At 53.0% G+C, this 11,316-nt stretch overlaps 1 protein-coding gene and 1 pseudogene across 1 annotated transcript; one reads left to right on the top strand and one right to left on the bottom strand.

Moving 5' to 3' along the window:
• Positions 1 to 2,819: 2,819 nt before the first annotated feature.
• Positions 2,820 to 5,939, bottom strand: CHAC1 (ChaC glutathione specific gamma-glutamylcyclotransferase 1). Its single transcript, XM_005559227.4, has 3 exons — positions 5,596 to 5,939; positions 5,151 to 5,186; positions 2,820 to 3,953 (listed from the first exon to the last, which is right to left on the bottom strand). Exons 1-3 carry the CDS (start codon positions 5,824 to 5,826, stop codon positions 3,552 to 3,554), a joined length of 669 nt encoding a protein of 222 aa, XP_005559284.3. The 5' UTR covers positions 5,827 to 5,939; the 3' UTR covers positions 2,820 to 3,551.
• Positions 5,940 to 10,624: 4,685 nt separating this feature from the next.
• On the top strand, positions 10,625 to 11,316 carry LOC141407186 (iron-sulfur cluster assembly 1 homolog, mitochondrial pseudogene; annotated as a pseudogene).

The raw sequence follows: 11,316 nt of genomic DNA, 5'->3' as shown, positions 1-11,316 counted from the left end.
GGACACTCTTCCGTCCTCCTTTCCCTTGACATCTTTTTTTTTTTTTTTTTTTTGAGACGGAGTCTCGCTCTGTCGCCCAGCCCAGACTGGAGTGCAGTGGCGCGATCTCGGCTCACTGCAAGCTCCGCCTCCCGGGTTCACGCCATTCTCCTGCCTCAGCCTCCCGAGTAGCTGGGACTACAGGCGCCCACAACCGCGCCCGGCTAATTTTTTGTAATTTTTAGTAGAGACGGGGTTTCACCGTGGTCTCGATCTCCTGACCTTGTGATCCGCCCGCCTCGGCCTCCCAAAGTGCTGGGATTACAGGCGTGAGCCACCGCGCCCGGCTCCCTTGACATCTTGGCAGCGTGACCATGTCGTGCGCCTCCGAGAGACACCTTCCACCCTGGCTCTCGGCACACTGCCTTTTCCTGGTTCTCCGCCTACCTCTCCAGCACTTGTTCCTAACACCTCTTCTTGCTTTGCTCAGACCACCGGGGCTGGGGTCCTCAGGGCCTGGCCCGGCCCTGTTCTCTCCTCCCCTTACCAGAGGTTTAAGCCTCGTCTCCACATGTGTGGTTCCCAAGTCTCTAACTCCAGCCCAGCTTTCTCTCCTGACTCCCACACCAATATATCCAGCTGCCCTGAACATCCCCGTGGAAGGCCCTCCTCCCCGCACAGGCACCCCTAACTTAAACGCAAGGCTATTTCCCCCAACCCTTTCCAGATCTGCCACCGCCCCAGGAGCCCCAGCCCTACTGTCCCTACCCTCCCTTCACTCTGCTTATCGAACCAGCCACCAAATGCTGTCAACCTCACCCCTAAACGATTCTGTAGTCCCTCCCCTGTCCATTCACATTGGCATGCCTCGGCTTGGGCACCCTTCACCTCCCTCTGGCCTCTCTCCTCCAATGTGACTTCAGCCAGTGTTCTCTCTTAAGCACATCTCTGCCCTGCTCAGAATCCACCAGAGGCCCCCACTGGCCCAGGAGGAATGCGACCCCGCAGCATGGCACAGCACAGATCACCAGGCCGGCAGTCCTGCCACCTGTCTGGCCCGTGTCTCCTGTCCGAGCCACTCTGTTCCTGCTGGTCTGAGCTTGCCTCCCCTCAGGCACGTGCTGTTCCCTTACTCTCTGTTCCTGAGAGGCCCCTTCTCAGGTTCCCTCTCCGAGGAAGCCAAGGGGGCCTGCCCTGACCGCCCTGCTCACATCAGAAGCCCTTTCTGGGTGCGCAAGGCCCTCTTCTCCTCCTGTTCCACGCTGAATGGTCACTATCAGTTTCTAGACTCCAAGTTCCTTCAGGAGGAGTTCTTTACCGCTGTATCCCCAGAGCCTGGAATGGTGTGTGGTACACCGCGGGAGCTTAAGGAAATACTTGCTGATTGAACGGCTTGATGGATGCAAGCCCCCTACGTGCAGCTGGCAAGCAGCCCTCCCCACCATCAACTCCCAGGGTAGAGCAGGGCTCTGCTCTGGCTGGCTGGCAAGAGGCCCAGGAAGCGCAGGAGGCAGCTGTCCAGGGCTCCCTGCCACCTGCTGCCTCCTCCTTTTGTGTTGCCCTCACCAGGCTCCCAGAAGAACCTGGCTGGACTCCACATTCTTCCTATCAATGGCCAAGACACAACGCCGCCAAGACAGGAGCACACGGCCCAGGCATGGCACCTCCCCAGTCACAACGGCTGCCCAATTTGATCGGAGTTGACCCTGCCAGGGACATCAAGACCAATCCAGGACACCGGCCGCAAGAACAGCAGCTACACATACTACCCAGCCTGCCCCATACATCATCCCACAGCATCATCCCCTCACAGAGACTGAACTCATGCCAAGAGGGCTGAAGGCTTTTCCCGAGGTGACTGGGCAATGAGGAGGCTGGGTTGGACTCTCAAGGCACTTTTTTTTTTTTAATTTCCTTTGTATTTTTTATAGAGATGGGGTCTCACTATGTTGTCCAGGCTGGTCTCGAATTCCTGGGCTCAAGTGATTCTCCCACCTTGGCCTCCCAAAGTGCTGGGATTACAGGCATGAGCCACCATGCCCAGCCCTTGACCTCAAGCTATTCTACTGCTAAAGCCTGTCATTTTGGCTCTGCCCCATTCTGCAAGTCCAGTGGTTGAGTAGCACTAAGAGGCCACTCCTGATGAGAAGCTCAGGACCAGGCTGAGATCCCGGAGCTGTGATCTGTCCCCAGGAGCTAGACAAGAACATCTGGGGACAGGCAGAGGGCAAACTTGGGGCCCACAGTCCAGTGTGGGTGAGCCGGGGCAGGGGATGGCAATGCGGAAGGCACAGGCAACGCCACATCCCGGAGGCAACAGTGAGCACTCAGACTCTGAGAGCAAAAGAGACACCAGGTCCTCCAGGCTACAGGCCCCTGCCGTCAGCCTTGCCTCAGAAGTTGTCATCACCCTACCCTAACCTACAGGCTCCTTTGGCAGGACCCCAGGATTCTGGCCCAGCTGTTAGGAAGAGGCAGCCGCTGGCCCTGCAGCTGGAGGAAGAGCTGGTCTGAGCTCCAAGCCTGCCAGGCTCCTTGGGGCAGCTGGGCAGGATGAGACAGAGTCCAGGTCGGTGGCAAGGACACTGCTCACAGCGCTGCCAAGTAGAGCATGAGCTGAATTCTGCACAACTCAGGGGGCACTATTTGCATGTGTAAGGCATGAACTGTACCCGTGAGAGTGATGTCACCTGCTAATTCTGCCTGCCCAGCTGCCCCTCCCTGGGAGAGAGGGAAGAAGAGGAAGAGGGAGCCCTTTCCCTTCTTAGGAGCCTTCCAGGGCATCACCACCTCGCTTGCCCCAAACCCCCACCTGAGAAAGAACCACATTCCAGCCCAGCACAGATAAAGAGATAGTTTTATGGATAACAATATGGGACAGACTGGGAAGCTGTCAGGGCCAGTAGTGATGAGCTTCCCAGGAATAGACCAACACACAGGCAGGAGTGGCCCAGACAAGTAGATATGACAGACAGAGGGACAAGGAAACCACCAAATGAGTAAGAGGCCCAGGCCAGGCTCAGCAGCTGTGTCCAGGCATCAGCTCCAGCTCTACCCTGGGGAACCAGTGGAGGAGAAGGGCTGGCCGGGGCCTCAGTCCTTGCAGAGCTCCTTCTCTTCATGCCCTACTATCCCTCGTCCAGCCTGCTGGGATCCTTGGCAGGTGGAATTCCCAGGGCTATGGATGGCTGGGCTGAGTGAGCAGAGGATCGAGCCTCTTGGAGACTCCCTGGGGAGGTGGAGGCCTGGGTGGTGTGGGGTTAGCAGCAGCACTTGGGGGAATCTGGTCAAGTTCCAGGATGAGGCCACTGCTCAGCAGGGCCCCCTGTGTCCAGGGCAGGTCCTCCGCCTGCCCACCACACCAACATGGTGCAATAAATAAAGTTTCAAGTAGTAAGTTTAAAGCAGGAGAGCTGGAGGCTGGCAGACTGGCAGGGGCTGAGAAAGAGAAGCCTCCAGCCACCCACCATGTCTGCTCAGTGGGCTCAAGCGGTCGCAAGTCTGTCTTGTGCACTGGAGTGGGGGTCTGGCCTTGATGTCCACATGGGCACTCCCCGCAGGGGCTCAGCCCCTCACACCAGTGCCAGAGCCTGCTCAGTGGGGCAGAAGCAGGGCAACATGGTGCCCACAGCGTCCACGATGGCTGCCAGGTGCTCATCCTGCGCCTGAGGCCCACAGAGCTGCATGAAGTCTGCCAGACGCAGCAAGTATTCAAGGTTGTGGCCGGAAAAGCCCCGGCAGGCCAGGATCTGCGTGGCGATGGCCTCTGCAGGCGCAGGGCCCAGGTAGCCAGGGTTCTGTGGGGTGGCCACATAGGCCAATGCCTTCAGTGGCTGGTCAGGAGCGTCTTGGGGATAGAAGGTGACCTCCTTGGTATCGTAGCCACCAAGCACTGCCTCTCGCACATTTAGGTACTTCAGGGCTTCGCTTACCTGCTCCCCTTGCACTTGATATGCCACGCCCCAAGTGCAGCCCTGGGAAGAAATAAGGACACCCAAGGTCAGTTATGACAGCTCCTTGCTGTTCCCTCTCCTATGCTAGCATGCCACCCCCACCCAGGACTATGCCCTATAAGGGAGGCTGTGGTAGGCTGATGAGCCATCTGGTGGCAGTCCTCAAGCCATTGTTCCCTCTTTCTTAAGAACAGCTGAAAGGTCTCAAGCCATTGTTCCCTCTTTCTTAAGAACAGCTGAAAGGTCTCAAGCCATTGTTCCCTCTTTCTTAAGAACAGTTGAAAGGCCAGGTGCGGTGGCTCATGTTTATAATCCCAACACTTTAGGAGGCCAAGGCAGGTGGATCACTTCAGGTCAGGTGGTCGAGACCAGCCTGGCCAACATGGTGAAACCCCATCTCTACTAAAAATACAAAAATTAGCCAGGCATGGTGGTGCACACCTGTAATCCCAGCTACTTGGGAGGGTGAGGCAGTAGAATCATTTGAACCCGGGAGGTGGAGGTTGCAGTGACTTCAGCCTGGGTGACAAGAGCAAGACTCTGTCTTTAAAAAAAAAAAAAAGAAAGAAAGAAATAGTTGAGGCCAGATGCAGTAGCTCACGCCTGTAATCCCAGCACTTTGGGAGGCTGAGGTGGGCAGATCACTTGAGGTCAGGAGTTCCAGACCAGTCTGGCCAATATGGTGAAACTCTGTCTCTACTAAAAATACAAAAACTAGCTGAGTGTGGTGGTGCATGCCTGTAATCCCGGCTACTCAGGAGGCTAAAGTGGGAGAATCGTTTGAACCTGGAAGGCAGAGGTTGCAGTGAGCCAAGATCGCATCACTGCACTCCAGCCTGGGCAACAGAGCGAGACTCTGTCTCAAAAACAGACAAACAAAACAAAACAACAACAACAAAAAAAAAAACAGTTGGCAAAGTGGTCTAGTACCAGGGAAGACAGGATTCCTCCTCAAAGTGTGGTCCAGGATGCGGTGGCATCGCCTGTAAGCTTGTTAGGAATGCTGTGTCCCAGGACCCACTGTCATGCTACTGAACTAAGATCTGCATTCTAACAAGATCCTCACGTGATTCGGTGAGAAGCACTGAGCTAGAACACGTTTCTACTCTGCCAGAGAAGCATCACACAGAGCTAGCCTGCAGCCAAGAGCCTATGAGCTCTATCTGCCGGTCCCCCTTCACCCTGGGCCAGGGTCCCCTTCATGATTCAGGCACTTACCTCATGATCTTCAAGGAGCGTCACCACACGGCCAGGCTAGGGAGGGAAGAAAGATTTTGAAACAGACAAGTTAGAAATGAGCTCTGCCATCAGCAAGGAAACCTTTATCAATCTCGCTGGCCTGCGCCTCAGAGTGCCCTGCTCTGCACGCTCAGAGTCCCATTCATGCAGGGGAAGGTGGGGGAGTGATGCACGGATGTAGGAGAAACAGTAAGACAGATGTCAGTGGTCCCAACTGGTGATCAATACAGGGATCCACAGGTTCACAGACTCCAGCCATCACAGTGATGCACTGGACACATACATTTAAATAAGCCACAAACCCCAGACACAGGTTTACACATTTCTTTCTATTAGCCCAGAAAGCCCCGGACATTCCAGGGCACTGGCGCCCAGTATCCCGCCCCCAACCCCCTCACTCCCCTGGGCACGGATGGATGCTCACCATCTTGTCGCTGCCCCGATGGAAGGTGTCTCCCTGCCAGAAACGGCGGCTGTAACCGCGCACGAAGCCCACACGGCTGTCGCTGTAGGCGAAATCGGGCCTCCACACCAGGGAGCCGTACCCGAAAATCCACAGAGCTTGAGGGTCGCCGTCGTTTCGGGGGAACTGAGCGGACGGTGTAGGGGACTGCGAGGCGGGCGGGGTGTTTGAGGCTGCAGACTCCTGCTTCATGGTGCCGGGCACAGGGATAGGCCCAGGCGGCCTCCGGGGCTGGTCTCCGGCGTGGGCACGGAAAGACCGACGGACGCACACACCTGGCCTGGCACCGCTCGGTCGCTCCAGCTGAGCGCCCCCCATGGAGGCGCCCTTTAAACCCTCTTGCCGGGAGACCACGCCCACCACGGCCCGCTGCCGCGGTGATTGGGGCGGGGCAAATCCCTTTTGGCCAATCAACTTCGGATTGTGCTTCTCACTTAACCCCGCCCCGGGCCCAGCGCGCCCGCTGATTGGTTCGGCTCCACCTCTGTGGCAAACCTGGCAGGAGTGATGCAACGGCAGGGGAGGTTTCTCTAGCGCCGGCATGCAGCAAGGGCGCCTCGGATTGCGTCAGGCGGCGGGCAGGGGGAACCCACCGGGCACAGGGCGGGCACCGGGAGTCTCCCCAGCCGCCCCCTCATGGCCTGGGCCCCTTGGAGGTACGGCGAGCGAGTCCCAGGCGGTGTCTGACCAGCCTTGCCGCTCGTCCACCTGGCCGAGTCCCTGCCAATCTAGGTGGCACAGACTCAGTCCCAAGTCGAGTCCAGGGCACGTCCAGAAGGAGCGCTCTGGGCGTCGTAAAATTCCGTCTCTGGGGCCCCTCCTGAGATCATGCACTGCGGGAAAGCTGTCGGAGGCACCGTCCGCATTCCACTCAGGTGCCTCACGCCGTTGGCCAGTGTGAGCAAACGGAGAAACTGGGTCGCGGGGGGCGGCAGGGGGTTCTGCAGAGACTGCGGGACTGAGTTAGGTAGGCCAGGCGCCTGAAACTTACAGACCTCACATGAGGGCTACGCCCCTGACCAGGTGTGGGACCCCTTGAGCCCGGGTAGGCTCGAGGAAGAGCCTGTTAGAGCGCTTGGATGGGCCGGCAGTCACTTGGGCTATAAAGGGTATAAAGATGCAAAAGCCAGGCTAGTCTTGCCCCCAAGGCGATGGGTTTAGTTCTTCCTGGACGTGAGATTTTGCAGCAATGATTAATCCTTAGGCACAAGGTCCCAGGAGCAGCGGGCAAGGAGGGCCCAGTGAGGTCCTCACAAGGCTATGGCCAGCTACTGGTCTTCGCCCTTGGCTTCTAGCCTCCCAGCCGAGTCCACAGGCCTACTGGGGTTGACCCCCTAAACAGCAGCAAGGGACTGCCCTCTGGGGATGTCGCTGACTGTAAAAGGGAAACAGAGACAGCTGAAGGCCTTCTCTCCGAACTGACCAGGAGATGGCTGGCAGGGGAAATGTGCAACATGGCTTCTCATTCGATTCTAATTCAATATTTAAACTAAACGTGATCTGCACACTTCACATATTCATTCCCAAGGTGTCACAGACGTAAGAGGGAAAGTTGCACAGCAGTGTGTATAGTACGAAGCTATTTCTTTAAAACAAAAAGTATTCGTGTAAGAAATAATCTGGAAGAATATATCTAAACTGTTAGCAGAGGCTGGCACCAGAGGAGGACTTTCAGTATCAAACTTAAACATTAATGAAAAAGTCTGGATTTTTTTTTTCCTTTGAGATGGAGTCTCACTCTGTTGCCCAGGCTGGAGTGCAGTGGCCCAATCTCAGCTCACTGCAAGCTCTGCCTCTCCGGTTCACACCATTCTCCTGCCTCAGCCTCCCGAGTAGCTAGGACTACAGGGGTCCACCAACATGCCCAGCTAAGTTTTTGTATTTTTAGTAGAGATGGGGTTTCACTGTGTTACCCAGGATGGTCTCGATCTCCTGACCTCGTGATCCGATTACAGGTGTGAGTCACCACGCCCTGCCAAAAGTCTGGATTTTTACAAGGAGCATGAATTACTTTTCCAACCAGGAAAAAAAAAAAAAAAAAAAAAAATATATATATATATATATATATATATATAGAGAGAGAGAGAGAGAGAGAGAGAGAGAGAGAGAGAGGCACATGGTCCTTTCTGGTTATTCCTTTTTTTTCACTTTCTCTCCATTCCCCACATTCACTCTCCCTCTTCTCTTCTATCCTGTCCACTTTAGTTCATGTGAGCACCTCCTTTGTTGGTAGCTTCTTAGAAGAATGTCCTCTTCTCCATTCACCAGCTATGGGTTGTAGGCCGGGAAGTGGGAAACTGGTATCCACACATTGTTGAAGTATCTTTCACAAACAACCCTTTGAGAAAGCAGCTTGGTGATACAAATCAAGAATCATAAAATATCCCTGCCCTTTGACCCAATACTCCTTCAGGAAATTATTCAAAATACGGGAAAAGACATATGCCTGAATATTTTCAATGCATTGTTACTTTTTTTTTTTGAGGCAGAGTCTCCCTCTGTTGCCCAGGCTGGAGTGCAGTGGCACAATCTCAGCTCACTGCAACCTCCGCTTCCCAGGTTCAAGCGATTCTCTTGCCTCAGCCTCCTGAGTACCTGGAACTACAGGCACCTGCCACCACGCCCGGGTAATTTTTGTATTTTTAGTAGACACGGGGTTTCGCCATATTGGCCAGGCTGATCTCAAACTCCTGGCTGTGATCTGCCCACCTCAGCCTGCCAAAGTGCTGGGATTACAGACGTGAGCCACCACTCCCGGCCATTACTTATTATAGCAAAAACAAGAAAAAAACTACTTAAATATCCAAAATTAGCTAAATGTTTAAGGAAATTATGTCAATTTACCATTCATATGACAGAAAAATGTACATGCATACACACACACACACACAACCTAAATACCCAGCAATAATTAGTTGCATAAATATGATATAGTCCATTGAATTTGTGCAGACATTAGAAACAATTATGTATGTCGGGCCGGGTGCAGTGGCTCACGCCTGTAATCTTAACACTGTGGGAGGCCAAGGTGGGCAGAATGCCTGAGCTCAGGAGTTCGAGACCAGCCTGGGCAACACGGTGAAACCCCGTCCCTACTAAAAATACAAAAAAAATTAGCCGGGCACGGTGGTGGGTGCCTGAAATCCCAGTTACTCGGGAGGCTGAGGCAGGAGAATTGCTTCAACCCAGGAGGCGGAGGTTGCAGTGAGCCAAGATTGCACCATTGCAGTCCAGCCTGGGCAACAGAGCAAGACTTCGTCTCAGGAAAAAAACAAACAATGTAGTAAAAATGTGTATGAGTGCATATTAAGGCAAAAATGCAAAATATAAATTTTCATATGTACTATTGTTAAAAACAGTAACAATAAAGATAGGGAGGCAGCAAATACCAGTGTGTTGGGATTGTGAGCAGTTCTCTCCTTTGTTTTCCAAGTTTTATGGAAAGTAACGTTTAAATAATAATAAGTTAATTTTTGCTGGGCGTGGTGGTTCACACCTATAATCCCAGCACTTTGGGAGGCCAAGCAGGAAGATCGCTTGAGCTCAGGAGTTTGAGACCAACCTGGAAAACATAATGAAACCTCATCTCTACAAAAAATTTTTAAAAATTAGCCCGGCTTAGCGACATGCACCTGTGGTCCCAGCTCCTCAGGAGGCTGAGGCAGGAGGGCGGCTTGAGCCCAGGAGGTCAAGGCTGCAGTGAGCTGTGATTGTGCCACTGCTCTCCAACCTGGGCAACAGAGCAAGATCCTGTCTATAAAAAAAAAAAAAAAGTTACTTTTATAGAGTCATTAGTGGTTTTCTGGTGGGGGAGGGATAGATAGCATACCTGAAACATTTAGGGAACATTCTCATGATGCCCGTTCTCAGACCTCCTCCCACCCTGACCAAAGTCCCAGTGTTTCATAACTCATTTGGCAATGTCTTCAATAACCTGATCTTGCTCCTGGCAGAGTCAGACATTCCCTCTTCTATGTTCCCACAACACTTTACGCCACTGCAGTTTACTGATCTGCCCCTTCCAACTTGTGCTTACAACAGAAACACTCATTTATTACGTGCATACCATGTGCCAGGCAATTGCTAAACGCCTTTACATCATCCATTCTAATTACACGTTTCTTCACTACTTTGTGAGGTAAATATCATTTCACAGATAAGCATGCAGGAAAGCTAGGTAAGCCCTGTTGGTGACGTACCAGAAAGTAGTGGAGCCTGGGTCTGAAGGCAGCTGGGCCAGCTCCAGAGCCTCCTGGCTGGGAATCATTTGTGTCCTGCCTGTCACTCACCTGAGCGCTTCCCGAGAGCATGGTTCATCGCTGAAGGCCCAAGAGAACCAACACAAGTCAGGCACGCGGAAGATTCTCCACAAATATAGGTAGAATAAGTGAGGCTGTTGCTTGGAAAAGGCCAGGGCTATATCCCATGTCCCACATAACACAAGTTCAACCTCGACCCTCAAAATAGGAATCTCCACAGAAGTTGGCCCAGGGGATCTGCAACACCTTCCTGGGAACATGTCTTGGCTGTCCCCATTCCTTGCTTATTCTTGCCAACAACATCTGTGTCTTTTCCTCCCCGCGGGACACTCCCAGGCAGCAAACCACTCGCTTAGCTAGTTCCTCTCTGTAACTTCAACAGCACACCCTTCCCGTCTTTCCTTCTAACGCCCCCCAGGAGGGGGCTGCTGATGTCATGCCCACAGAGGTGCCAGCTCATGAGAGGCTATGGGCCCAGGCATCACCTCCACCTTGCAGAGTGGCACGTGATGTGCACGTGATGTGCACGTGGTGGTTTCCTTTTTTAGATATTTCCCAAATTAACTGTTTCCTTATTGTTCCCCTCCGGGTGGCTACCTCTCATCTCCTGAGGATCTGTTCCTTCTGTCTTCTCTTACCAGAGATTGGCATCACCTCCTGGTGTTAGTCAGCATGTTTATCTGAAACAAGGGAAGGCTGTTTTAGGAGCTAGGGAATGATGCTAATTTATACGCTAAAGGATGAAGTTGCCTTATAATGCTACTGATTCCTGAAGGATGAAAAACCTTCCCAGAGGCCTGAGTGCGCCGTGTGCCAGAACTGGTGGCATCAATGGGCCTGCTGTGTCCAAAGAAGAGGCTGAGGCCGCCGAGCTCAGGCCTGAAGCACCTGGGTACCCGGATGACAAAGACGTTGGCTTCCTTAGTCCGGAGGACTGTCTGGGCTGTGAGCAACAGGAAGCTGCAGCCCACGAGGGCCACCCGCAGTCTGACACCTTCCGCAGTAAACAAGATAAAATAACTTCTTCAAGATAAGCCTGAGCATTAGGTGTAAAAGTTGGTGTCTGAACCAGGGCCTGTAATGACCTTTCTTATATTCTAGAATAAACGAAGACAAAGGAGATTTCAATGAAGAAGTTACTCAAGATGGAGTCAGAGTGTTAATCAAAAAGAAAGCACAACGAACACTTTTAGGAACAGAAATAGTCTATGCTGAAGACAAATTATCCAGTGAGTTTGTGTTCAATAACCCAAACATCAAAGGAACATGTGGCCATGGAGAAAGCTTTACTATTTGAAATCTCAGGACGCCTCTGACCATAAGCTCCAAGAAAGCTCCTGGAAGCCCTGGGGCTCACAAATAATTCATATGACTGTCACATGCTTAATGTGTGCCTGCCTCATGAGGAAAATATAATTGATGC

Source organism: Macaca fascicularis, chromosome 7 (assembly GCF_037993035.2).
Source record: "Macaca fascicularis isolate 582-1 chromosome 7, T2T-MFA8v1.1".
Classification (NCBI taxonomy): Eukaryota; Metazoa; Chordata; class Mammalia; order Primates; family Cercopithecidae; genus Macaca; species Macaca fascicularis.
Note: the sequence above shows the minus strand (reverse complement) of the source record. Positions and strands in the feature narration are given on the sequence as shown.